Here is a 27,934-nt window from a genome sequence, read left to right on the forward strand (position 1 = left end):
TTCCCCTAGCTGGCATTGGCATGGTGGGTGAGGGACCTGGGTACCCAGGGCCCCCCCCCCAGCCCCCCAAGATGGGTCTTATTCATGGTCTGGGGCAGATCTGCAGGGGGTCACTCCCACAGCATGTGTGGCAAGGGAGTGCAGATGCCCTCATTAGGAAGGACCCATAATGAGGTGGAAAAGTGCAGAGTGTGGTAGTGTCCTGGTTAAGGGACATGCTCTCATCATTTTTGCCTGGTTACAGCTGCTCTGAGCACATCATTCCTCTTCTGCTTTGGGTCCCATCCCATTCCCCTAGTGCCCTCTTGCTCAGATGGCACCTGAGGTGCTGGTGGGCTTTACTGGGTACGCCACATCTTAGGGAGGATACAAGCACTTTGGATTTAGTTGTTGGACCCCCTTAAGTAGTCAGGTCCTTTGGTCCTTGCCCAGGAATCTGCCTGCTGCTCCACAGCTCTGCTGTGCAATGAGGAGCATGTTCATGCCCCATGTGGTTGCGTGGCTCTGTCCCTGTCCCACGCTGGTACCCAGGACCTCACCCCTGTGCACAGGGTGATGCAGCACCTTGTGGGGACCAGTTATTCCTATCTCAGCCAGTTCCAAGTAGGGCCACATGCTTTCCTCAGGTGAGGCAAGTACCCCATGCACTGTACTGTCCTGGCCCAGAGCAGAAACCCATCCAGCTGGACCGTGTCAGCAGTATTGGTGAGAAAAATTGGGGGGAGCAGTGCAGGTCTCTGGCAGGAAGGAAGCACCATTCCCCTGTCATCCCTTGGGGCGTTCTGCCTCCCCTCCCAGGCAGTGCTGGCTGCTCAGCTTTAGTCACTGCCTGCCCTCTAAGCCCACATTTTCGCAAGGGCAGAGCACCACTCGCCTTCACCTCTGCTTTAATTAGAGAAGGCTGCTCTGGTGCAGCAAAGGTCCTGGGATCAAATCTGGCAAATAACCCCCTTCCCTCCCTGTCTCGTGTTGTTTCACTTAATCCTGTAATTACCTCGGCAAAGCTGCCACGGCCCCTGGTCTGCTGGGTGGTGACCCTGGGCCTGCCGTAAGCACCAGCATCTGTGTTGTGGGAAGTTTGCTCTCCTTGCCCTGCCTCACCTGCTGCACTTGTCTTGTGCATTCTATTTTGGGGACCAAGCACCCACCCCATGGCTCAGCATCAAGAGACCTGGAGCTCCAGGCATGCATCTGTGCCCGGCATCACACTCAGCAGCCCTGCCTCCTGGAAAGACGATGGGAAAGGAACCCACAGTGGGCTGGAGCATCGCCCTGACAAGTCTCTCACGAGGCAGGAAAACGCTGCTGGTCGCTCTGGGAAGCGTGTGGCTGTAGGGAGAAGGGGTGTGGAGGCGTTGGATGTGGTAGCTAATTTTTTTTAAAGCACTTCTGAAGCACTCCGGCGGAGTGACTTCCTTCCAAGCCGCACGGCTGTTAGCATTCCCCGAGCAGAGGAGTGAGGAAATCGCCCACCTCAAAAATGCAGGCGCTTCTGGGGAGGAGCTGGGAGGGCGGCCGCTTCCTCGGGAAGGGTGAGCCCTGGCCCGCGGGTGCTGCTGGTGGCAGCGAGCCGACAGCCACAGGAGAGCCTCGCTGGGGACACCTTCGGGATGTTGTCACTGCAAAAGGCACTCCATCACTTATATCCCTCCTCGTGCCAGATCCAGGCGTATGCTAGGCTGGATTTGGCACCGAGGGGTCATCCCATTTCTCTCTGCTTAGTCAGCAGCGTCTCCATTTGAACTGAACCGGGGGCAGCAAAGATGGGAAGTGGAAAAGGGGGCACTTGGGGGCTGGGGAGAGAAATACCCACTCCCAGGCCTCTCTGGCAGCTTGCCGGCACTCCCAGGGTCATGCTGAATATGCATAAAAGGGAGCAGATTGCAGCTTGCCCTCCTCTCCGATACGGAGGTGAGGCCCACGGAGACCACCGGCCCTGGCTCTCTTTCAGTGGGATAATGGGGTGAGCTGAGCACGAAGCGTGCGTGCCTGTGTGTGGTCCTGGGGATGATAATGATTTCCATTCATGCCCTGCCTCTGCAGTGCCGAGGCACTGCTGGGTGAGCCTTGGCTCCCCGAGGGCTGCTCCCTGGCAGCAGAGCCCCCAGAAGTTTGGCATTGAATTGCAGGGACTTGGTAAGACTGGCAGGAGGGACAGAGCATCCCATCAGGGCAGGGAGGATGAGCAGCAGATGCTTGTGCCCCCCACATAACACAAAAACAGGGGTAACCCTGTCCTGGGTCCTAGACCTGCTGCCCCAGTGCTCATAGTTCCTTCACCTCTGGGCTCTCCCCTGGCCACCAAAGGTGCTGCTGCTGTCACTCTCCCTGGCCAGGGGTTTCCCCACACCTTTGTGTCTTACTAGATAGGGAATTAGAAGGCCTTTACAGGTGGTATGCTTGAGCATGTCCCTAGCCCTGTCACCTTGCTGCCACATAGCAGAGGGGCAAAGGGTGGAGGAGACTCCTCCTTGGCGGGGTTTAGTAGGTGCCTTGTTCTATACATCCCGAGTCCCCCTGAAGTGGATGGATGCAGTTGCTGAGGCACCTCTGGAGGTTTCACCTCTCTCTTCTTGATGCAGATGTTTTCCTACAGGGTTGTCTCACATTAGATGCTGCCCTAGGGGTGGTGGGATGGGAGGTGGTGGCAGCAGCACCCGACTGGGTCCCCTCTGTGGGGTGTGCTGTGGGATGGAGATGATGGGGGGGCACTGGCAGCATCACAGGGCTCAAGGTGCTGTGCTGGCCTCTGCAGGAATGTGCACGGCCAAGTCTTGCTGGGCACTAAGCAGGGTCCATCAGCACTCTGCAGCCTCCTTTGCTGGGTGTGAGTACAGGAGCAGGGCTCTCCTGGTGGGCTGGCAGGGGCTCTGGCTCACTGCCCACTGGTCCAGTTGGGATTGTGCTGTGGGATTAACCAGTTGCAGCCTTTGCTCAACAGTCCCTGGACAGGCAGATACCAGGGAGCTGGCAGCAACCATGGCTTCATCTCCTGCCCAGGAGGCAGCTGCCTGCAGTGGGGCTGAGGGTCCCTGTGGGCTGCCTGCACCAGGGGATGCTCCTCACTGCCTGGTGCTTGTGGCACGATGCCTCCTCTGCTTTGATGACTGCTGTGTCCCTGCAGTCTCCAATCCTGCAGCCACACTCCTCATGTAGGTTGTCAGTGCTCCAGGGACCAAATCCTTTGTCTTGCTGGCTGCCAAGTCACCGAACCATGGGCTGACATGCCCCCGAAAGGCTCTGCAGCACTGCCGTAAAGCGGGGACTGTGCTGCTGGGGGGATGCGGGGACCACCAAGGGAGCTGACGATTATTCACCAGTGAGCATCAGCTTTTCCAACAACAGAGGATTAATCAGTGAGGAAACAGCATGGAAGTGGCAGAGGCAGGTTTTGTCCTGGGGATGATGTCCTAGGACAGGCCAAGACCCCTGTCCCTCTTGCCCCCTCGGCAGGCTCTGGCTGCTGGGCTGAGTGTGGCTGCGCAGGGAGGAGCTTCCTCTCATTTGTGGTTTGGCAGCCTGGAGAGGCAGCTTTCTTCCACAGTCATAGATCCTTTTTCTTTGCAAAATGGAATAACAAACAAAAAAAAGTCCTGAATCATTTGAAATGGGCTGTCCCTTGCAGCCTCCTTTGGCCAGAATGGGCAGCTGAATGGGGCAGGAGCAGCATTGGGGTTGTAGGTGGGGGGCAGAACTGGGGATGCTGGGCTGGGTTGTGCTGCTGGCACAGAGCTTCATTCCTCAAAGTGAAACACAAATCCCAAGTCATCCTGTAAGGATTTATTAGTGGAAGAGGGGACAATGAGGGGATTCCCTCCTCCTGCCTGACTATGGCATTGGCTGGTAGAGGCTGAAGAACTTGGCTTTGGCTCAGCACAACCCTGTAGGATGGCAGGGCTGATGCCACCCACCCATCTGGGCAGCTCACGTGTCTGCCACCAGCTGCAGTACTCAGGGCCATTCTCTGGTGATTGCATGAGCCGTGGCCACTCACACGATGGGATGTGGCCAGTCTGCATCGTGTGGGATGTTCCTGCTGCAACCAGAGCTGGCAGAAGGGAATGTGACCTCCCATCCCTCTTCCACTCTTTGAGCCAGTGACACAGGAGATGGGGCACATCCCCTAGGATTACACAGGTAGCGTGGCAGAGGAATTTGGTGGGGATCCAGCCCCTGACTTGGAGAAACCACTGTGCCATGGCCAGCAAGGAAAGTGGTGCTGTGCCTAGGAGCCCCAGGGCTTCATCCCAACAAGCTCCTCCTGCCTTTTGCAAAATGTGCCTCCAAGGTGTTTTTACTGCTGTTCCTTTCTCCTGCACTGTCAGGAGTTGTTTTGTGCTGCAGTTGGATAACTTGGAGTTTGCAGCTCCTATTGCAGCTGGAAGGTCTCCCCAGCTATTCTCAACCACCAGCCCTTGTCAACTGTGCAGTGACGGGGTCTCTGAAACTGTGTGACAGCCAGGGCTGCTGGCAGGCAGGAACATTCCTGTCACCCCAGGATGGTTTGTCAGAGGCCAGAGAAGGGCTGTACCCTGATTCCAACCTCCTCCATCCAAAGCTCACCTCCTTTCGCTGTTTCCCAGGGTATTGCACTCCTACTGATGAGCAGTGAGAGATTGGTGTAGATAAGGCAGCACAAAGGGATCACCTCCCTGCCCCACTCCCAGCATGATGTATCAGTGAATGTGGGGTGGGAAGGTGGGCACAGGTGAAGGACCAGCCATGGGGGTGTTTCCCATCCCTTACCAGTCCCCCTAACATGGGCTTGTGACACTGCCAGTGCTATTCACTCTTGTTGCTCTTCCTCCAGGGAGGAGCCACTTCCCCCACCCCAGGAGGATGGAGATCCTGCAGCTCCTGCGCCTGCTCCTTACCACCGCCATGCTGGGCCTCTCCCAGACAGTGAACCCCTTTGTGGCCCAGCAGACCCCCCCAGACCCTTGCTACGATGAGAGCGGTGCTCCTCGCCGCTGCATCCCTGAATTTGTCAATGCTGCCTTCGGGAAGGAGGTCCAAGCCTCCAGCACGTGCGGGAAGCCCCCGACACGGCACTGCAATGCCTCAGACCCCCGCCGAGCCCACCCACCCGCCTACCTGACTGACCTCAACACTGCCTCCAACATGACGTGTTGGCGCTCGGAGACCCTCCACCACTCGCCCCAGAACGTCACCCTCACCCTCTCCCTCGGCAAAAAGTTTGAGGTGGTCTACGTTAGCCTCCAGTTCTGCTCGCCTCGGCCCGAGTCCACCGCCATCCTCAAGTCCATGGACTACGGCAAGACCTGGGTGCCGTACCAGTACTACTCCTCCCAGTGCCGCAAGATCTACGGCAAGCCCAGCAAAGCCACTGTCACCAAGCAGAACGAGCAGGAGGCCCTGTGCACCGACGGCCTCACCGACCTGTACCCGCTCACCGGCGGGCTCATCGCCTTCAGCACCCTCGACGGGCGACCCTCTGCCCAGGACTTCGACAGCAGCCCTGTGCTCCAGGACTGGGTGACGGCCACGACATCCGCGTGGTCTTCAGCCGCCGCACCTCTTCCGCGACCTGGGCAGCCGGGACGCCGGGGAGGAGGAGGGCGGGGGCACCAGCTCGACCCCTTACTACTACGCGGTGGGGGAGCTGCAGGTGGGCGGGCGCTGCAAGTGCAACGGGCACGCGGCGCGCTGCGTGAAGGACAAGGAGCAGAAGCTGGTGTGCGACTGCAAGCACAACACAGAGGGCCCCGAGTGCGACCGCTGCAAGCCCTTCCACTACGACCGGCCCTGGCAGCGCGCCAGCGCCCGCGAGGCCAATGAGTGTCTGGGTAAGGGGCTTTCAAATATTTTTTGTTTCCTGGGGCTCAAATGCTACAACAGGTCATTGGGGGAGGAATTGATGGGTGCTGAGCCAAAGCGATTGTGCTTGTCTGGAGACACTGGGGAGCATCCCCCTTGCCAGAGGATTGGGAAAGGCTCAGGGAGACCTCATTGCAGTTACAACTTCCTGGGGAGGGGCAGAGGAGGGGCAGGCCCTGAGCTCTGCTCTGGGGAGACCAGGGACAGGACCCAGGGAATGGCTGGAGCTGTGCCAGGGCAGGCTCAGGTTGGATCTCAGGAAAAGGTTCTTCCCCCAGAGGGTGGTTGGGCACTGACCAGGCTCCCCAGGGCAGTGGGCACAGCCCCAAGGCTGCCAGAGCTCCAGGAGTGTTTGGATGATCCTCTGAGGCACAGGGTGGGACTCTTAGGGATGGGCCTGTGCAGGACTGAGGGTTGGACTCGATGATGCTGGTGGGTCCCTTCCAACTTGGCATATTCTGTGATTCAGTGAACCATTCACCCTCTCTTTGCTGCAGGTGTGGTTCAGCCATGAACCAAAGCACCAAAACCCTCCCAAAAATCACAGGTGTCTTTCAGCTGTCAGTAAACCTTAGTTTGGGATGCCCCTCTGCAGTGTTTCCCTTGGGCAGCAAACCAATTGTCCCTGCGCCTGAGAGGCAACTGCAGTGTCCCCTTCAAGATGTGCTTGGGGACAGGGATCAGGCAGAAAAACCTGGCAGGGGGTGAGGAAATACTGGAGATATCCTAATTTGACATTTCATCCTTCATAGTCACTCTGGTGTGGTGGTTTTAGCTTGTTTGTCCTTGCAAAGGTTTCCATGGGTTAAAAATATTGTCATCAAAATGAAACACTTCCAAAACATGAAACTGATGTCGCTTGGCTGTCCCACTTATGAATCTTTGTGGGATTTTGGTGGAGATTTTTTGCCTTTTTTTCCCGGTTTGGAATGGGGCAGGGGGATGCCAGAGTCCTGCGAAGGTCTGAGAGAGGGAGGAATAGCCTCTCACTCCTCCTGGACTGGAGCCTAGGTCTCAGGGGGTGGTGGGAGGATGGAGACAAGGGAAAGCTGTACCATTAATCAGCCTCTGAAAGGCTCAGTGATGTGCCAAAGGTCAGAAGGACTTGTTAGTATTTGTGATCGATGCCTTGTTGAGATCCCGGCTGTCTGCTTCAATATATACATGTTACAGCAGATTTCTTCTCAGAATGGCTGAAAAGTCAATGGATTCAAAGCAAGTGCTAGAGCTGATGCTTTAAACCACCTCACACACTGTGGGAATGTATCAGCCCTTGTGTTTTCCCACTTGTCTCAGAAAGATGAGAGCTCGCAAAAAACCCTCCCTTGTGCACCCTGCCCAGGGCTGCTGCAGGTCGGGCAGGGGAGGCCTCCAGCAGGCACGTGAGCCCATGGAAACCCCTGGGACAGAAGGGAGACCTCGACCTGCTGGCTGCCTCCCTTGTGCCATCCCACACAACATCTGCCTCAGCACCACATCCTCCAGTAAAGCAGTGGGACAGCAGTGGAGGTTGCTCTGCCGGCACATATGGGGTTAAACCAGAGAGGGCTTGTTTTGGGGGAGCATCTGCAGGTTTTCTGTCCATCTCGTCCATGGCGAGGTGAGAGTCCCGCGTTGCAGAGTGTTTCTCTGAGCATCCTGCCCCCAGCTGCAGATCCCGTCCCCCCTCTGGCAGATGGGGCTGAAAAGATAAACGAGGGAGGGAAGAGGAGGCGGGAGCGCCGCGTGGTCCCTTCAGCCCTCCCCCCCCCCGACAGCCCCGCACACAAAGAGCCTTCCCCGAGCTGCGTGTGAAAGTAGTTTTTTCCTGTTGATTCGCTCCCCTCTTTCTCCCTTTCCCCTCTCGGGCTTTGTACCCTCTCTGAAGGGACCTGAAAGAGTTTCTCCATCACCCGCCTCCGAAGGGCTTAGCGGCTGAAAGCTGGATTAGCTCCCCAAGCCTTCCCCTCTGTGCCTTTCAACAATGACATCTCCCCAGCCAGCACGAACAGACGCAGCAATTAGCACCAATTAAAAGGAGAGGCTGCCCGGGAAGTTCCCTTTGCTCAGCCTGGAGGCTGTTCCGGACTCTGTCCTGCGGTCGGGCATCGGTGATGTTGGCTCACGGTGGTGGAAGTCAGGCGTGGCTGGGGAGTGGGGAGGAGGAGGAGAAGGAGGGTGGGTGGATGCAGGAGCTTGGCAGCTGAGGGGCAGGATAGGGAGTTGCAGCACCGTGAAAGTGAGTGAGAATGGAGCCGTGGAGCTGGTACAGCTTCAGGTCATGTTGGGATGTGTCACCTCTCGACTCTGTGCTCCCCAGCACCCTGCCTGGGGGTTTGTCTCCCTCCAGGGCATGGGAGTCTGCCTGCTACAGCATGGGGACAAACAGATGTCCTATAGCATGGCACGATGCTAGGACATCCATTTCTTATTTCATCAGAATTTGTCTCTGGGAAATGCAGATATGAAACAGCCCAGTGCCACCTGAGGCCTGAGCATCGGCACAGGACACAACTCCACTGTGGCTGTGGCAGTTGTGGGGACATGGCTGTGTTAAGGGGGTCAGCGGGAGTTTGGCAAGCAGGCAGGTTTGGGAATGTCACAGCCAGGACAGTGGCAGTGGATTTGCCATGCCGCAGGCTTGGCAAGAGGGCACAGTGCTGCAGGGTGCATGGCCCTGTGCCTGGTGGTTACAGGGTGTGGCCATTGGGCCAAAGGCACTGGGGTTCTCCTGATACCCTGTAAGGGCTGCATGTCCCACAGGGAGCTTGTCCTGCTAATATTGGGATGCTCTGTGTGCCCTCTGGTGTGCCCAGGGCAGGGAAAGAGGGACATGTGTCCCCCTCTGTGTGTCCCCCCCAGCTTTTAGCCCAGGACAGGCTCAGTGAAGGATAATCCCAGCAGGGAGGCTGGCAGGAGCAGGATCGCCAAATCCCGGGGACCCCCACGTGATGCAGCAGCTTTATCCTTGCAGACTCTCACCTCCTCCTCCCGGCCACCACTGCCGGTCCCGGCCTGCACCCGTGAGCTGCTGGGGACAGCCCTGTCACCCCCTCGACAGCCCGGCCCCCAAACACCCGGCCTGGGGAAGGAGGGGAAGCGGATTAGCACAAGGCAGCCACTGGAAGTAATTGATGCACTCGCTGGTGATGCGGGAGCTCTTGTTCCCTTTGTGGCCACCGCGGCGGGAGCACTCCCCGGAGCACCAGAATAATACCTGGGCCTTGCTTTGATCCGGAGCCCCGGCGGGGAAGGGGCTGCGCTCTCCTGGGAAGACCTCGCTGGCTAGTGCTCCCTCCACTTTGGGCCGGGGGAATGTGGTGGTCCAGCCAGGATGCCAGTGCCTGAAAACACCAAACCCCAGAGCAGTGGTAGGATTTGGAGGATCACATGTAATTCCCCTGTGTCCTCTGCCCCTTCCTGTATGTGTTTGCCCCTTCCTTTGTGAGTTCCCCCAACGAGGTTCTCCGTACCTGCTCCCCAGCAGACGTACTGGAAAGCCAGTGTGTTCCCAGCACCACCAGCCATGGTCCTTCCCTGGGGAGAGCAAGGGGAAGGCGATAGCTTTAGGAGGTGGGCAAGCAGACAGCATTCCTCTGCTGCCCCTGCCTGGGCACCTGCGTCCCATGGGGTGCGGTATCCCAGCAGATCTTGGGTGCAGGGGAAGGCAGCCACCCTGGCAGATGGGATTAACACTTCTTTGACCATCCTGAGTCCTGCTCCTCCCGGGATGGGGCAGGAGTGGCTCAGCCTTGCCCCTCGCAGCCCCTTGGGTAGGGCTCTCTCCTTCTGCTTCTCCTCCTGCTTCCTGGCAGCAGCAGAGTGAGCCCCGGGCCTTCTCTCCCAACACCTTCCCCAGGATGGAGGGGCAGTGTGGGTGGGAGGGAAGGGGCTCCTCTGGTCTGGGCTCCCATGCACAGAGTGGAGATGCAGCCTCAACCTGCCCTGTGTCCCAGCCAGGCTCTCCTCCAGCCAAAGCAGGGGCGTAGCTCGAATCTGCTGCGGGTTGGCAGCGGCAGCCAGTTTAGGGTTTCGCTGATCCAGCTGCCTTCCCTAATTATTCCCAGGGAACTTGTAGGGGCGGTGAGCCCCACTCCTGCCCTGTGGGCTCCATCGGCTGCCACACGTGTGGCGTGGTGAATGGCACTGCCTGTCCCGTGCCAGGGTCCGTCCCAAAGCGCCTCATGCCATCATTCCAGGCTCTCCATCCACAGCAGCCCAGAGGAGGAGAGGTTTTGGGGTGGCTGTGGCCTGGGCAGGGGTTCAAACATTATCAAAAGGGAGACAGAAGGTTGCTCCATTGCAAGGTGTCAACATTTAATTAGTCTATTATTGCAAATTATTAGATCTTGTGATTGTTTAATTGATCATATGATTGTTTAATTGGGCATACTGTACAAGGGCGGAAGCGAGCTGCCACATAATTAGCCCCAAACTGTGTAATTAAATTCTTATTAATACCCCAAACAGCAGGGAACATTCAAGCCTTTAATTAGTGATTAACGGGAGACAGACAGAGCTTGCAAATGCCTCAGCTTGAGGAACAGTGAGAGTATTTAGCCGGGTAAGGGGGACCCGTCTGCCCGATTAGCGCTGGATGGCTGCGCTGGGGGGTGAGGAGACGGTCACGCATGCTGCTGTGACCCTGTCCCTGGGTGGGGACAGCCACCCAATCCTGTATGGCCAAGCCCAGCCAGGTCCCCGTGTTGGCTGGCCAGTGTGGCTCCAGAATCCTGCTAAGGTGGTGGCAGTTTGCCGACACCCGACCCACAGCTGCCTGAAGGAGAGGGGACGATGCTGGGCAGCAAGGGGAGGTTTCTTCTCTGAAACCCAGCTCCTGGTATGATCAGAGGATCTGCAGCATGTTCCCAGGGAAAGGTGGTCCTGGGGCTGCCCAGGACGTGCTGGGATCAGCGATGCCAGGAAAAGGCCCCAGCCAGTTACTCCCTCACCAATTAAACTGGAGGCAGAGAGGGACCTGCACCAAGGGTGGTGAATCATTTACCCAACTCTTCTCCTCCACTGCCCATCGCCTCCCTCTGGGCTGCCAGCCCCTCTCCTTCCCCAGAGGATGCTGGGGGCATTCCCAGAGGGACACAAAGCTGCCTTTTGGTGTGACCCAACTTGCCTTTCAGTGCTGCAAAGGGATAATATGGACCCTCTACTCCCAAAAATTGCTCCTTTGCCACAGTTCTGTGCAGCTGCCTCAGTTCAGCAGCAAAAACCACCTTGGCTTGTCCCTGTCCTGTTATCTGGAGGGTGCAAGAGCATCATGGATGTCAGGATACTTCATTGTGTCTCTTTTGGCCCTGACAAAGCCCGGCTGAGTGTCAGCATCCCCCGCTCAGCAGCATCCTGAACTGCCTGAGACTTTGGGCTGCATTTGCTTCTCTCCCTCAACGTACCACAACCCAGAATTTACCTCAAAAATCTTTGTTTTCCTCTAGCACCAGGGAAAAAAAAATAACTCAAAAGGCACAAGCCCCCAAAGGCACCTACAGCTGCACCCGGTGTTATTTTGATGCCTGCCATGTGATTTGTCACTAATCTCATACCACGGGGGGAGCTCCAGGGGCAGCCGAGGTTTGAGCGCGTGGTGCTGGCACCAACCTTCCGCTCCACTCAAGCCTCCAGAAAAGCTCTTTTTTACAGTTGGGGTTTGCTCCGGCTCTCTTCCCCTGGCATCTCTGTGGCCCGAGTGCCAAAGTGGGCAAGGGAGTGTTTGATCTGTGTGGGGTGAAGCTCCCACTGGCACTGCCGGCCGTGGGGAGGCAACTTCACACGGCCGCCAAGCCAGGCCTGGACAGTTAAATCCAGGCTGACACGTTAATGAATTTCACAGTACGCCTGGAAAAACTCTCACCCAACCTCAATTTACCGGCATGGGGAGGGGGCCGGGGCGGGGGGAGCAGCGCGCCGCGTTTTGCCGAAGGAAATCTTGTTCCCATTATCTTTTTGCAAGAGTGTTAAGTGGGAACGGGCAGTGCTTTGCCTTTTTATCTCGCACACGTGGAATCGGCTGGGGGGACCCTGTGCTTCCTGGGGCTAATTTGTGTGTGCACATGTAACAGTGTGCAGATGTTTCTGTGCACAGCTATACGTGTGGATGGCTGGGACTGTTTTGGTGCACGTCCATGTGCATGCACGTTCACATGTGCACGTTTGTGTGCACACACGTGTGTGTGAGCACACATGGCTTGCTAGGTGAGTTTCTTTGTGTATGTGCTCACGCACACAGGGCAGAGCCTTAAACACAGAGAATTCGGGGAGATGCTGTCACACACCCTGGCATGAGGTGGGTGGTCCTGCTGGAAGGCCGGGTGAGCTCTATCACCAAAGCCAGCTGCCAGGGAAGGGGCAGGGGGAACAGCGGGGCTGCAGGTGCCCAGCTGGCACTGCCAAACCCCCTGACTGCACCCCTCAATCCCACACTTGCCTGCCTTCAGCCAAATGGTGCCCTGTCCCTGCAGGTGCCCTTTCTGCTCTGCCCTGACCTCCTGGCACCGGCCCTGTGGGGCGGTGGATGCTGCACATCGGGACGGCACTCTGGGACTGTGCTGTGCTGTGCTGTGCCCATCCTGCTCCCCAGCACAGCCTCCAGTTGCCATGGGGGGCACCAGGGCAGCTCCAGCCCACCCAGGGGGTCCCGGGTTTCACCTCCAGCCCTCACTCTCTGCCCTTCCCTTGCAGCCTGCAACTGCAACCTGCACGCCCGGCGCTGCCGCTTCAACATGGAGCTGTACAAGCTGTCGGGGCGCAAGAGCGGCGGCGTCTGCCTCAACTGCCGGCACAACACGGCGGGGAGGCACTGCCACTACTGCAAGGAGGGCTTCTACCGAGACCTCAGCAAGTCCATCACAGACCGCAAGGCCTGCAAAGGTGAGCTGGAGGGTCTCCATGTGGGCAGCAAGGGTGAGAGAATCTCTCTTGGCCTCCTTGTTCTCCCTGCCCATCCTTGGGATATCCCTTTGCTTGTAGCCCGGCAGATCACCTCCAGCTTCCACCACCCTGATGACCTCTGCCACCCCAAGGGCACCAGGGAGGGATGTTGCTTTGAGCCCAGCATGTTCTCGAGGGGTGGGGAGGATGACAGGCAGGGAGCTGCCAGGAGCCCATCCATCCCGGGAGGGTCCTGATGTAGTGGCAGTTTCCATCTCCATGGTCAGTGTTTGGAGAGATGCTGGGCAGGTGCTGAAGTCAGCATCTGACTATATGTGCTGGAATCCTGTCTCTGATATGGATGTTGTCTGGGACATAGCCATGCTTGGAATGTGAGTTCCCTGCTCTGAAGGCCTGGGGATGTTGGCGGAGGTTCCATTGGACCACACAGGGTGCATTTCAGCTATGGGGTGGCTCTTGGGACCTGTTTGGGGGGGATGCTGAACACCATGGTTCCTGGTAGCTGTCCTTGACCTGGCCAGGAGCCATGCTGGCTCCAAGCCATCAAGCTGCAGCTTGACCTCACAAGGTTCCCAGCCAGTGCCAAACATCATGGGACCTGCACTTCTCCTCTCTCTCCTCTAACTCCTGGCCAAGCCTGCCTGGTTCCTCTTCCCTGTCCCTGCACAGCTCATCTGCAGAGCCTTTTTCAAAACAGTAGTTTCACCAAAGAATTAGAGGTAAGGAGATACCTTGCCTGTCCCCAAGGACTGGCAGGATCCAGACTGGAACATCAGAGTCGGCAGGAAGTCAGCCACAGCTGTTTAGATGCTGGGATTTCATCCCTGATCCCTATTTTTCCATCTTAGATTGCTAGTCCCTCCTGGAAGGGAGCACAGTGTCCCCTTATGATTCCTCTCCGATGCATTTTGCAGCTGTGTGGGCACTGGGCACCTTCGCTGCTGCAAGAACATGATGCTCATGTGTTTATGTAGGGCCTACAGGAAGTACTGGAGCTGGTTTCAGACCATTAACACTGTGGCTGCAGACCTGAATGGAAGGATTTGACTTTTGGGGTTCCCCTGTCATGTGCAGTAGTGCTGTTGGAGGTCTGGCTCAGCTGGGTTGGGATGCAATAGGTAGAGTCCTTCTGTCGCTTGTGCTGTGTGAGCCGCCCCAGGCTCTGCATCCTTGCTCATCCCAGGAGTGCTTGAGCTCGTCCCAGGGAGCGGGGCTGAGCAGCCACTGGTGGGAGGGGCCCTGCCTGCAGCCAGCTCCTTAGCAAACATTGAGCTAATCATTTCCAATCACCTGAGCAGCTGACCTGACAGGTCCCACCTCACAGCCCATGTCCCCAGGGACCACGTGCTGTTTCCACCCGGTGGCCTCAGCCAAGCCATGCCACAGGGGCGTGGCAACCCCTGGAAGCACCGAGGGTTTCCCCTTGATGAAGCTTGTGCCAGGTGGCAGCCAGGCCAGGTGCCAGCATTCTTGGGGTGACACTTGAAGGGACTGGGAGAGAGGAAGAGGAGGAGGCAGGACAGGGCATGCATCCTGGCAATCTATGGAACAGCATCCAAGATCGTGTCCCATTCCTGGGAGGGGTCCTGGCTCTGGCTGAGGCCAGGGACGGATGGCAGAAGCCCTCAGCTCCTGCTGCAGCACCACCAGACTGGGGCAGCTGCAGCAAAACTCCCTTTTCCATGAGTGCTCAAGTGCTGGGGACTTGTGAGCTCACCCCCAATGGCACCGGGGCTTGGGAGGCACTGGGGTGGCTGTGCCTCACCCTTCAGCTTCTGTGGGCAGCACCTAACCTCCCACTCTTCCCCAAGGAGGAGTCTCTGCTTCTCTTTGGATTAGGGAGGTTTAGGCTGGATATTAGGAAAAGGTTCTTCCCTCAGAGGGTGGTTGGGCACTGAACAGGCTCCCCAGGGCAGTGGTGATGGCCCCAAAGGCTGCCAGAACTCAAGGAGCACTTGGACAATGCTCTCAGGCACATGGGGAGGTTGTTGAGGTTTTCCTGTGTAGGGTTAGGAGTTGTATTCAATGATCCTATTGGGTCCCTTCCAGCTCAGGATATTCTGTGATTTCTCCTACTTGTGCTCCAAAACTACCTGATACAATACTGACCAAAGTGGAAGCCCTGCAGGCATTTGCCTCCCCAGGGGCCCTGGGGACCCTGGTGCCACCTCCCTGGTCATTGAGGGCTCAGTTTCTGTTCCATACAGGAAAGAGAGCACTTACCAAAAAGTAATAATAGAAAAAAAACCCCAAAATTAATAAAGCAAGCTGGATTTGTCTGGGAGCAGGGAGGACTACTGGATACAGCACAAGTATAGGGGACCAGGGACACTGCAGGCACAGCATTTCCTACTCGGCTGTGGCTCAGGTCCCTCTGCTTGCAGGGCTGAGGATGGAGGAAGCATCCTCCATCCATGGCTGCTTCCGTCTGCCTGTATCCACCATTTGTCAGCACAAGGCCTGCTCCACCCCCCTCAGGGCAGGAATTGTGTAGCATTAAGGTGATGGAAAGCACCTCTGAGCCGAGGTGGCTCCTCTGGATGGGACAGGGCAGGCAAAGCATCCCAGGATGCCCAGGAGTTAATGGGATGGGGTGAGGACAGATGCCACAGTGCAGGAGAAATGCCAACTGCCTGGGCTGAGGAGGGGCAGGGGAGTGGGGTGCTGTGGCAGGTCCCCCCTCCCAGACAAGCCTCCATCCCTGTGCCAAGCCACAGGCAGGTCTCTGCCAGCCTGGGCAGGGGGTGCTGTTTCCGGAGGGCTAGCAGGGTTTGCCCATGGTTTGGAAGTGCTGCAAAGGCTCAGCCGAGCCAGATGAACATGTGCACGGGGCCGACCCCCGCCACGGTGCATATGTTGAGGAGGATCTGGCAGTGAAGACGGTACCCTGGATCTGGGGAGCCAATTCCTGGCTCTGCCTCAGGGAACAAAGTTAATAATAAAATCCCTGATGCTTCTGCTACTTTGGCTGCCTCTCCTTCAGTAAAGCAGAGAGCATTTCCACCTCTTCCTTGTACTTATCCAGTGGTGGATCTGTTGGGATTTGGAGCTCTTTGGAGCAGGGTCCCAGGTGCTGGGAAGGGAGAGCTGTCACTGAGAGATACAGAAGTACACAGTGACAGAGATGTGACAACACAATTTGGGCTTGGTTTCTCCAAAGATGTGTCCCATACCTACAACTCAGGTATCTACACTCCTGCAAGAAAAAAAGAAAGAAAAGAAACAGCAAGGATCCTGACAACAGATGTTTAAAGCAGATGTGGAGCAGGTTGATGGGAATGGGGGGCTGTGGCTTTGAATGAAGGCTTTTGCACCTACCACAGCACTGGTCCAAGGCAGAAGCTGAGCATCACTGCAAAGGTGGATGCTCGTAGAATCACAGACTGGTTTGGGTTGGAAGGGACCTTGAAGATCATCTGGTTCCAACTCCCTGCCATGGGCAGGGACACCTTCCACTAGACCAGGTTGCAGATGGTCAACTCATAACCAGGAGGCAAATCCCTAGTCCAGAGGCCATGAACCATTGCATCTTATTTCAGCAAACCCCAACTCATGTTACTAAATCCCTCTCCAATTGTGGTTTGTCTCTCCTGGGATGCAGCATCTTTGAAATAGGCACAAAAATACCAACTGCAGCTTGCCCAAGCCTGAGTCTAACTGAGCTGAGCCCTCAACCACCAGCGAGTGCTTCCCTCCCACCACTGGATACTGCAAGACGGAAAAACTGGGAGGGTGGAAAAGGCAGAACAACCTACAGGATTAATTCAATGACGGTAATTGAAAAGTCAAATAAAGAATGCCTGTGCATTAATCCCAGTAATTTAAACAAAGCTGTAAACCGTGAGCTTTCTCCAATGAAAACCGGTGAAGCAGTAGCAGCTAAGCCTCAAGATGCAGAAATACCCTGAATATGAGGTGCAAGACATGCTTTCTGGCAAGCACGGCTCGATGAGTTAAGCTCCAAGCTAGTGACTTAATCCACCATTCAAGCTCCACGGGCCAGATCCTGGCAGCCGGAGGGCTGGGAGCAGCAGGGCTCGGTGTGTGGGCAGTGGTGTGGAGCTGCACCATGCCCCCGGTACCTGCCTTCCCTGGGGCCAGGAGGGGGTCCCTGGGCTGGCCCCCCTGCACAGGTCATGTCAGGATGAGGAAGGATGGAGATGCTCCAGCTGGAGCAGTGGGATGGGCCACGCTGCAATGTAGGACTGCTGTGGTTTCACCCTGCCAGCCCCCATGCCCCAGCAGCAGGATTGGGGAGAAAACTGGAAGGGTAAAAGCTGGAAAACTTGTGGGTTGAGATGAAAACAATTTAATAGGGAAAGCAAAAGAGGCACACACAAGCAAAGAAAAACAAGGAATTCTGCTTCGCACAGGCAGCAGGTGTTCAACCATCCCCAGGAGGGCAGGGCCTCATCCTGCATAGCAGTGACTTGGGAAGACAAACACCATCACTCCAAACCTCTCCTTCTGCCTTCTTCCCCCCCAGCCTCCTTCTTTTTCCCCTGACCATGATGTCATATGGTCTGGAATATCCCTTTGGTCAGTTTGGGTCACCTGTCCTGGCTATGTCTCCTCCCAGCCTCCCAGGCATTCCCAACTTCCTTACCAGTGTGGCAGTATGAGAAGCAGAAAAGACCTCGGCTCTGTGTAAGCTCTGCCCAGCAATAACAAAAACATCTCAACCCCATTATCAACCCCATGTTCAGCACAAATCTAAAACTTTCTTCACAGGCACTGTGAAGAAAGTTAACTCTACCCCAGCCAAAACCAACACAGGGACCCACTGCTGCCTGGGACGCTCTTCCCATAGGAGCAGGAAGGAGCAGTGTATTTTTCTGGGACTATGGGAAATCTCTCCTCTACGGCAGGGCTAAGGGGCAGAGATTGGTCTGGCAGAAACCAAACTCATCCCCCAATGACACTGATCTGTTGTGGACTTAGGATGAGCAAAGCTGCCTTAATTACTAATCCAGGTAAAACATCCAGAGTCACTGAAATCCTCCTTCCACTGCATGAAGAGAGATGGGCTTAGATGAACTGGATCCTGATTGGGCTGAGATTTATGTCCCATCCATAAGCTTTGCACCAGGAACACACTGCTGGGGCCCAAGAAAACCCCTGTGTTTCCAACGGCCCCGCGTCATGCCAAGACTCCCTCGCTCGCTGCCATTTGTTATCACAGCTGAGCCCCAAAATATCCCTGTCAGAAAGACGTCCGCTTCCAGTCCCAGCCAAGATCTGATAAGGATGGAGCATCTGGTCCCCATTAGAGGCTGCTCGCTCTGGTTTCTGGCTGTGCAGGAGAGGGCCCGAGTGCCATGGTGCTCCCACCAATCCCATCTGGTGAAAATTAGAGAAACGATAACATCAGGGGGCTGCGGGGGCGGGTGGGGGAGATGTTTTTGTTTTGCTTTGAAATCACGTTCAACTCTTACACTGATGGAAGCTGAGATAACCTCCTCCAGCTTGTAGCCAGCCCAGCTCCAAGCAAACAGATGGGAAGGTCCTCTCCTGAGGGAGCATCTCCTTCCCACGTCCCTCCATGTAGACAACCTCAGTGTGTCTGTCCTCCAGTGTGGTGTGATGGAGAGCCACTTCGGCATTCTTCTGAGCGTGGAAACCCAACTTTCACCCACCTCAGGCATGGCTTGTCCCTAGAAAGGCTGTGTTAGAAAGGCATGGGGTAATCCTTTGCCCAGGGTCTCCAGGAGTCAGGTGGGCATTGAGGCTCATGAGCTTGGGAAGCATTGAGAAGACCCACTTCATCCTAAACCCAAGACAAGGTCAATGTTTGTGTAAAAGCTCAGCGTTGGTTTAGCTCTATGGACTGAAAAGCTCAGAGGTTGGGGAGCAAGTGGAGAAAATAGCTTTTACTGCTGCAATAGGAGCATTTCCCTGGGGTTGAGGTGAGAGAGCTGGTGGCTGCAGGCCCCTGTGGGAGTTGCAGTGTCTCCAGGGACTCATCCTGAGCATCCCTGTCAACAGGGCCATACCCTGGCCAACTGCTTTGTCTGCTCACACTCCTGCCTGTGCTGCTCACAGCACGTGGGGCCATGGTTGGTTCAGACCCACGGGTCAGTGCCAGCTCCAGCAACTGCTTTCCAGTGGTGCACTGGAAGGGCCTCATTCTCCTCACCTCTCTCAGGGTTGCACCTTGGGTCCAGTTTGGGGTTTGTGTTTTGCATCCCCTCTCACATAATCTTTTCCCTCTCTCCCACCCAGCTTGTGACTGCCACCCTGTTGGTGCAGCCGGCAAGACCTGCAACCAGACCACGGGGCAGTGCCCCTGCAAGGATGGCGTGACTGGCCTCACCTGCAACCGCTGTGCCAAGGGCTACCAGCAGAGCCGCTCGCCCGTGGCCCCCTGCATCAGTGAGTACCCCGCACCCTGCCTAGCACTCGGGGACCCCCACAAGCACCAGGAGATGCTCCTTGGTCCCCCACCCCCATTGGATGGCTTGCAGTGGGTAGAGGCTCAGATAAGAGAGGGTCTGTCCTTATGGGTGTTCTCCAGGAGGTGGTTGAGGAGGATGGTGGGTCACTTTGTGGAGTGGCCTGTGCTTCACATTCCCTAGTGCAAGAGGCTCTGGAAGACCCCTTGGGTCAGTGCTTCCAGCCGGCTGAAACAGCTCTGCTGGGTCCCATCCTCTGCCACAGCAAGTGCTCTCCTCATGCGGCTGCGCCCGGAGCGCGGTCACGTCTGGGGCAGGGCCAGGGCCTGTGGGCAGCACAAAACCTTGTTTATAGTTGCAGTGGGTTTGAATTTGGCCCAAGTGGCAGAGGAACAACTTCCCACCCTGCTGCATTCACTGGGGCTGCTGGAGCAGTGACAGTGCGGGTGAGCTGGTGGAGTTGGCTCCTCTCCCTCTCTTCTTCCCCAGATTTAGGGTTAGGACAGAATTTCCACCAGTTTTTATTGCCAAGACTTCTCAGAAAGTGTTGTCTTTGCCCACATTTATCCCTGTGCTGGGCAACCTGGAGCATGCTGAGATCAGCCAAGCATCTCTCCAATGTCTAAACTGAGTTCAGATGAGCTGAGCATCTGAGGAACATCCATCCCTGGAGCACACACCTCCACACAGCAACTTAGGGCTCATGAGGGTTGCAGCATCTCAACCTGTCCCAGTTTACTGAACTCACTTTGGACATCTCCAGGTCTATTAGATGGCCTCTGATATTCAGGTCAGACTCATCCCATCATCTTTCATTTGTGACCCCCAAAACCCCCTTCTAGTCCATTTTCAGAGGGCTTTTTCCCAGTTGTCACCCCTAGAGTTGTGGACCTCTTTCCTTAAGACACCTCTTCCTTTCTTTTCCAGAGATCCCTGCCATCAACCCCACCTCCCTAGTCACCAGCACAGAGGCACCTGCAGGTAAGTGCTCCATGTCCCTGGCCAAGTCCATGGCCCCAGCCCTGCCCAGAGATCTGGGGACCCACCCCAACTCCTGTCCCTGGCACACCAGGGGGAAGGGCTGAGCTCTGGCAAACCATTTGGCAAAACATGAATAGTGAAAAATTTCAGTGAAACTAGCGACTGAGATTTGAAATCCTATGTATTTCTGGAAAAGAGACAACTAAGATTGATGGACTTTCTTGGGAAAGGCCTTCTCCATCCTCTCCAAAGAGGAGGGCAGAGATGCAACCCACTGGGGCCTTGCCATCCCTTGGCAGGTTACAGCAGGGGTTGTGGCACATGGCACCAGTGGCTTTATTCAACCTCCTTTTATTGGTGCCAGTGCCCTTTGCCTCTGCAGGGCCCCGGTGCTCTAGGAGGTGCTGGGGCACTGGATGTCTGGCAGGTTATCAGCTGCAGGCAGACTGCTGGGCCCATGTGCTGGGGCACAGGCTGCCAGGTCTCCCCTGGGACATGGGTGACATGGAACTCACCTCACCTGGGTCTGCAGGAGTGAGGGGTCTGGGTATAAGCTGCTCATCCTGGCTGCACAGGGTGATGGGACCATGGGGTGCTGGGGCAATGGGAGGATCAATGTCACTGCTGTGATCACCCAGTGAGAAGGGACAGCTCCACTGAGGGGTTCAGGCTTTGCACAGGCGAGGGAAGCACTGCTGCCATGGTCCTTAGAGCTCCTGAAGAGCTTCTCTGGCCCCCCAGGCTGGAGCAAGGTTGGCATCTCCCTGCATGCTGCAGGTTTATTCATGCTCCTGCAGAGGCTCAGCTGGGGCCAGGCACTGCTGGGTGTGCATGGATGCTACCTGAACTGGTGGATTAGTGTCCCTCTTCCAGCCCAGCCATGGCCCAAGGTCCCACCAAAGTGCCCTGAGCTCCCTCGTGTCTCAGCACATGCCAGTAGAAGTGCTGTGCTGGCCCCTGGACCCTGTGCCACCATGGCAGGATGCATCCAGCAGAGTAAGGAGGGCTGTAGCAGGGATTTTCTCTCTCCCCTCCTCTCCTTTCACAGTCCCATCAGCACTGCAGTGTGGCTGTTCTCAACCATCCCAATTCTATCCCTCTGTAGGGATTTCAAGCCAGTGGAGGGGGAGAATCTATGGAAAGAAGCTGCCCCCTCCCTCCTCAGGCCACCCTTCTTCCTGCTGTCCCCATGACCTCAGTCTTCTCCCACATACCAGTGTGGTGGAATAGACATCCTGAACCATCCTCCACTCCGTCCCATGGCACATGGTCCTATGAAGAGAGCAGGGGCACCCCCATCTCCCCACACCCATATTTAATGAGCAGCTTCCCCCTGCCTTGGTCAGGATACATCTATCCCAGGGAAGCCTATGTGCTTCTCAGAGAGCCAGTGCTCTGTTTGTGACCTTCTCTCCAGCTCCCCTTCCCATGGCCACCTTGCCTTGGTGGTGGAAAACACCAACAACCTCTTCCCAGGCTGGTGTGTGCCTGGGATGTACTCCCCAGGCTTCTGGGAACATCTCCCAGCACGGCCCCTGCAGTCCTATGCACGCCCTCGGTGGCTGTAGGAGAGGGGCAGGGACAAGGTGTGTTGAAGGTGTGGAGTTCTGGGCCCCTCACTCAACTAGACCAACACTGAGGGGCTGGAGCGTGTCCAGAGGAGAGAACGGAGCTGGGAAGGGGCTGGAGCACCAGGAGGGGCTGAGGGAACTGGGGGGGCTCGGCCTGGAGAAAAGGAGGCTCAGGGGGGACCTTCTGGCTCTGCAACCCCCTGACAAGAGGAGGGAGTCGGGGAGGGAGGTCGGGCTCTGCTCCCAGGGAACAAGGGACAGGACAAGAGGAAAAGGCCTCAAGTTGTGCCAGGGAAGATTTATATTGGATATTGGGGAAAATTTCTTCCCTGAAATGGTAGACAGGCCCTGGCACAGCTGCCCAGGGCAGTGGTGGAGTCCCCATCCCTGGAAGTGTTCAAAAAGCAAGTAGATGTGACACTTCACGTATGGTTTAGTGGGCATGAGGGTATTTGGTCGAAGCTTGGACTTGATGATTTGGAGGTCTCTTCCAGCCTTAACAATTCTGTGATTCTATGGCAGGAGTAAAGCCTGTCAATGGGGGTGGAGAGGGGAGATGCACAGGAGGAGGTTGATAGCTCAGCTCCTTGCACATGGCTCAGACTGGGAGCACTGCACAGCCCAGCGCCCACCCACCGCCCATGGGCACTGCCCAGCCCTCACAGTTCTACTCCACAGAGGCTCTGGAAAACAGGAGGTGTTTTCAGGACACAAGTTGAGCAGCCCTGCCTGGACCTGGCAGAGGTTTCACTCCACGCTGTGGCAGCGGAGGAGAGCTGGGACTTGGAGTGCACGTCTTGCCCAACAGGAAGATGGTACCACTGCTGAGGGGGCTGGGTACCACTGCTGGGGGGGCTGTGTGGGACAGGGCAGACCACCACCACCTCTGCTCCTGCCTGCCCTGCCTACCCTGCCTGCTGTGAGGAGGGAGCTGGGAACACCAGGCTTTGGGAAAAGGAAAACACTGTGGAGAGGGAAAGGGGGATTTGAACAGTTTTATTGCCAACAGAGAGTTGTGTGGACCAGAGTTAATCAAGGTGATTCCCCTCCAGTGCTTTATAAATAGGAACAGTCTCACAGTGATGTCTGAGCTGTTCAGCTGCGCAAAAATAAACTGTGCTGGTGAAGAGCTGGGTTGTTTGCTTTGTTTTAGAGGAGCAGGTCTGCCTCAAACTGCCTCCAGTTTATCTGTGGGTTTGTTGGTTTAATATTTCTGGCTTCTAGCTCAAATATCTTTAATGCAAAGTATTTGCCTCTGCCCAGGGCCTGTGCCACTGGGGGAGCAGGGCACAGGGATCATACTGCCCCTTCCCTGGGGGGGTCAGAGGTGGGGGGTGATGCTGCCCTGCCCCACACTGCCTGGGTTACCCAACTCCAGTGTGCTTGTGCCATGGGCAGGGCTGGCCACAGCAGTGCATCCTGCCTGCTGCCTGCACCCTGCCTGCTTCCAGGACCTTGCGTGTACCCTGCACCCTGCCTACTGCCAGCATCTTGCTAGCACCCTGCCTATTGCCTGCACCCTGATGCCCCTCTGCCCCAGGAGCCCTCAGCTCCCCCTAAGCAGGGCACTCCCCAAGGGGCCCTCAGCCCCTCAATGCCACGCAGTCCTCCCACCCCAGGCAGCATCCAAGCCCCTTCTCCCCCCCATTTCTCCACCTCCCACCCTGCCTCTGGCAGCAGGTGCCGGCTGCAGGAACAGGGGGACATTGTTTGGGGCTGCCGTGCTCAGGTGCTGGGCTTCCCCCTTCTCCCCATCCTCCTCCCTGCGGGGGTCCCATCCCCGGGTGTGTCCGGGCTTTTCACTGACATTGCCATCTTCTGCATCACTGTTCCCAGCCTTCTCCTGCCTTTCCGATCTTCCAAAGCCTTTGAGGTCCAGCTTTGATCTCTGTGCCTGAGTAGCTCACTGGCTTGGTGATGAAACGTCCTGGGTCCACTTTTCATAATTTTTATTATTATTATCTCAAAATATTTTCCACTTAATGGAAAAAAATAAATCCATGTTCCCTGTTAGCAGAATTAACAAAACTCATGGAGCGCAAAACAGGGCTTTAAAGGAATTCAAAGTAAGCAGTAAAAGATTTGCAGCCATAACACCTAATTAAGTTACATCTCTCTTAAAACAAAATATTCCTTTTTTTTTCCCAAGGAGAGGAGAAGTAAACCAGATGTGCAGACTTGCCACCTCTCACACACACTCCCCCTGCAGGGAGCCAGCCCAGTGGCTCTGGTTGCCAGCAACCTCCTCCCACTCTGTCCCTGTAGCATCTCCCAGGGACGCAGCAGTGTCAGGAATGGGGTTGTACCCCATCCCAGGGATGTCTCAGTCTCAGAGATCAGGCTGTAGCTTATTCCAAGGATCCATCAGTACCTGAGATGGGGTTGTAGCATATTCCAGGGATACAGCAGTGTCGGGGGTAGTGGCTGTAGTGGATCCCAGGGATGCAGCAGCATTCTGGGCTTTGCAGGTGCACTTTCACACCCTGGGACTGGGTCAGGTCTCTGCTGTCCCCCAGCCCTTCCGTGGGGCTCAGCTGCCCCATCCAGCTGCACAGACAATTCCCAGCCACAGCATCCATGTCTGCCCCACACCCAGTGATGGAGGCCATGTTCTCAGGGGCAAGGAAGGGAAATGCTTCCAGTTAATGGACTTTTTTTTTCTCTTCCCAAGTTTCTTACATAAACGGAGCAGGAATTGATTTTACATTTGAGTAATATTCCTCAGCACAAAGCCATGGTTAAAAAAATCCCCAAACTAATCCCAAATTGTTAATTCCCAACCCCATTTTCTGCCTCTTTTGGATCCCAGTGTTATGTTGGTAATCACCAGCAGGAGCCCAGGGCAGTTACTGGATTTCTTTCTGTTTTCCCTTTGTCCCCATCACCAAGGGGGGGAATGGCAGGTTGGCTGAGGCTGCCCCACAGCCTGGTCCCACCACCCATCACCCTGCCAGCTGCAGGATGGGTTTTGTGCCCCTTTACTTGGGGAGGAAAAGGTCTCCTGTCCTGACAGATGCTCCCCAAAATAAGGTGGGAGCTCTCTTTTAGAGTCCCTTTCATGTAGCAGGAAGGGACGGAGCAGTGTGTCGGGGGGTGGGCCTGTGGCACGTCTCGGGGGGATGCAACAGAGTCTGGGATGGGGCTGCAGCATATCCCAGGGAATATAGCAATGTCCAGGCTGAGGCTTTAGCACATCCCAGGGATGCAGTGGTGTCTGGAATGGGGCTGTAGCATATCCCAGGGGATATAGCAGGCTGAGGCTGTAGCACTTCCCATGGATGCAGTGGATGAGGGCACCAAGCACTCCAGTGTGCTCAGCAGTCACCCTGCATGGGGAGGGCCTGAGTCCCTCTGCAGCTACCACTGCTCTCCCAGAGGATCCTGTGTCCCCTCCACAGCCACCACCGCTGTCCCAGGGGATGCAACAGGGCCAAGGCAGCTCTGTCAGCCCAGGCAGAGGGGCAGTGTGGCAGCACGGGGGGAGTTGAGCTGCAAATCAGAGCTCACCCCCCTCTGCCAAGAATTAGCTTCGTGCTGTGCTGCTTCTGTCGCTGACAAATTTGGAACAGGCGGCACGAAGTCCCAGATAAAAAGGAGCTGGGCAGAGAGGAGAACAGCAGAGCCCAGGGGGAATTTGTGCTCCCGGGCTTCTTCCTTTCTTCATTTCTCCTCCTCCCCTTGGCACGGGGTGCTGTTATTCCCTGTCTTCCTCCAGACCCTCGCCTCCATCCCCAGTGATTGCTGTGGCAACCCACAAACAAAGACAGCTTCAGAGGCTGCTGGCTCCATCCCGGGACACAGGGCCAAGCCAGAGGGAGAACCTGAAAAAGGGAGAGAAAAGAAGAAAGATGGGTTTAGAAAAAACATGCCATTTGGAAAGAGACAAATTGAGATGTTCAAAGGAAGATGGCAGGGGAAAGAAAGGAGAAGAACAGGGCTGCTTGGGGCAATTGTTGGGATCAAAGCCTTTGGGGAGAAGGAAAGAGGCATTCCCTGCCCTCCCTCTGCTTGAGATGCAAATCTGGAGGCTTTAGAAATGCACAGAAAAAAACCTCCCAGAGGACAGGAGCCTTGGGGGACAACAGCAAGGGATGTGTGTGTGATGGGGGGCAGCCTGATGGCCTCCCCAGCCCTTCTGGAGCAGCCTGAGCAGGGGATGCCTGAGCAGCAGGAGTGACCTGGTGGAGCAGAGCCACTTCCCTCTCCTGCCTCCTTCCCCCAGCCTGAGTCCCCTTCCTTGCTTATAGGAACCAAGGAGGCACAGGTCTCTGAAGGGGCTGCCCCTGAGGGTGCTTCTCACCACTCTGGCCCCTGAGGACTGAATTGCCCTGAGGATCACAACCCCCTTGGTCTGCTGTCAGAGCTGTGGCATTGGTGCCATATCCTCTCTTCCCACTCTCCTTGTCCATGGCCCCTGCCTGCTCTCCACGGTGGCCACCCTCACCTCACTTGCATTCCTCTCATCCATTCCTTTCTGCTCAACCCTCTTTTCTTCCCCTGCAGACTGTGACTCCTACTGCAAGCCAGCCAAGGGCAACTACAAGATTAACATGAAGAAGTACTGCAAGAAGGACTATGGTAAGGACCTCCAGCCTCCCTGGGTCATGCTGGGCTTTGCCCCAGAGGCAGACGAGGGCTGGCTGTGGGTGGGGAACACTCTGTATGGAGAGGGGTCCGCAAATTAGCCCTCCCAAAGTCATGGTGGATGAGACGGGGGGGGGCTGCTGGGGACAGGCAGTTCCCACCACCAAAGCTTCCTTTGTGGAGCAAGGCAAAGTATCCCCCATCACCACGCCTCCCCCTTTTTTCCCTCAGTGGTCCAGGTGAACATCCTAGAAATGGAGACGGTGGCCAACTGGGCCAAGTTCACCATCAACATCCTCTCTGTCTACAAGTGCCGCGATGAGCGGGTCAAGCGTGGCGACAACTTCTTGTGGATTCACCTGAAAGACCTGTCCTGCAAGTGCCCCAAGATCCAGATTAGCAAGAAGTACTTGGTCATGGGGATCAGTGAAAACTCCACCGACCGGCCTGGACTGATGGCCGACAAGAACAGCCTGGTCATCCAGTGGCGGGACGCCTGGACACGCCGCCTTCGGAAACTGCAACGGCGGGAGAAGAAGGGGAAGTGTGTGAAGCCCTGAGGTGTTTCCACCCATCCTGTCCCCACCCCGTGCTCAGCCCCAGCCCGGCTGGGCACTGTCAGACTGCACCCACAGACTCTGTACATATATATAGTGTGAACAGACTCTCTGTCTATAGTGTATATTTTGGCAATGGTTTCCCTTTGTGTGTGCGTGTGCACGGCTGGGTGTGCGTGTCGGTCTTTTTCTCTAAGTGTGTATTAAAAATAACGCAGTAATGACAAACCTTTAATGAGGAGCAAAGTGGAGCAAGGTCCTGTGGGTGCCAGTCTCTGGAAGGAGCTCGGAGGGGATTGGTGTCCATAGCACTCATTTTATAGGCTTTTATACTACCTTTAACACAGTTGTCTTTGACCCAGTGTTGACATCTGAGTTGACAGCTCCCCCTTCTCCAGCATCCAGGGTATGACTCTTCCTCACTCTGAAAATGTGCTGCTGTCAGACCTCTGTCTGCCTTTCTCCTTGCCCAGGAGGAACAGGAGGTTGGAGTCTCCTGTCCTTCACCCAGATGTGCGTGCAGGGAGGCTGAGAGGAAACTATCCAGCCCTGCAGAGCCACCAGCCCCAGGAGCTCCACCAGGAAGGACAAATGAACTTTTGCAAGGCCTGACTCCTCAGTGACCTTGGATTCACATGGACCAGCACTGCTGGCTGGGGCTGGACCCATGCTGTGCTGCAGTGCCACAGGGAGGAGCCAGGCCCTGGCAGTGTGCTGCTGGCCACCAGGGAGAAAGGGACAGACTTCTCAATCCCTCATTTTTACCTGTCCTGGGGCATAGTCCAGACAACCCAGTGGGAAAGACCTGAAGACACCCATTTTCCCCTCCCACATCCACTTGCTCCCCCTGAACCTGGGCTGAGCAGAGCCATCCTGTATCATCGGCCAGCCAGCCAGGTCTACGCCCCTATATTCTCACCTGGTGCCAACTGACATAATTCCACCTGCTTCTGTTGAGATGACACCAAGTGATCATATGCCTTGGTGTGCATCCTTCAGAGCTGGCCGGACTGTGTGCTCTCCTGGGAAGTATTTCTCTGGCCAAGGTTGTCCAAGGAGATGCACAAGGCAGAGGTGGCAGGAAGAGAGAAGAGCTTTCATTGATCCACCTCTAGTCTCTTATATCTTTTTC

At 56.2% G+C, this 27,934-nt stretch overlaps 1 protein-coding gene across 1 annotated transcript; it reads left to right on the top strand.

The window, feature by feature from the left end:
- Positions 1 to 4,839: 4,839 nt before the first annotated feature.
- Positions 4,840 to 27,934, top strand: NTN3 (netrin 3). Its single transcript, XM_008929570.3, is given in 8 exon segments — positions 4,840 to 5,503; positions 5,506 to 5,526; positions 5,529 to 5,807; positions 12,508 to 12,696; positions 18,940 to 19,089; positions 20,037 to 20,090; positions 26,165 to 26,239; positions 26,477 to 27,934. Coding segments are annotated over 8 exon segments (1,761 nt in total). The 3' UTR covers positions 26,806 to 27,934.

This window comes from Manacus vitellinus, unplaced genomic scaffold (assembly GCF_001715985.3).
Source record: "Manacus vitellinus isolate BGI_N305 unplaced genomic scaffold, ASM171598v3 scaffold_12_pilon, whole genome shotgun sequence".
NCBI lineage: Eukaryota > Metazoa > Chordata > Aves > Passeriformes > Pipridae > Manacus > Manacus vitellinus.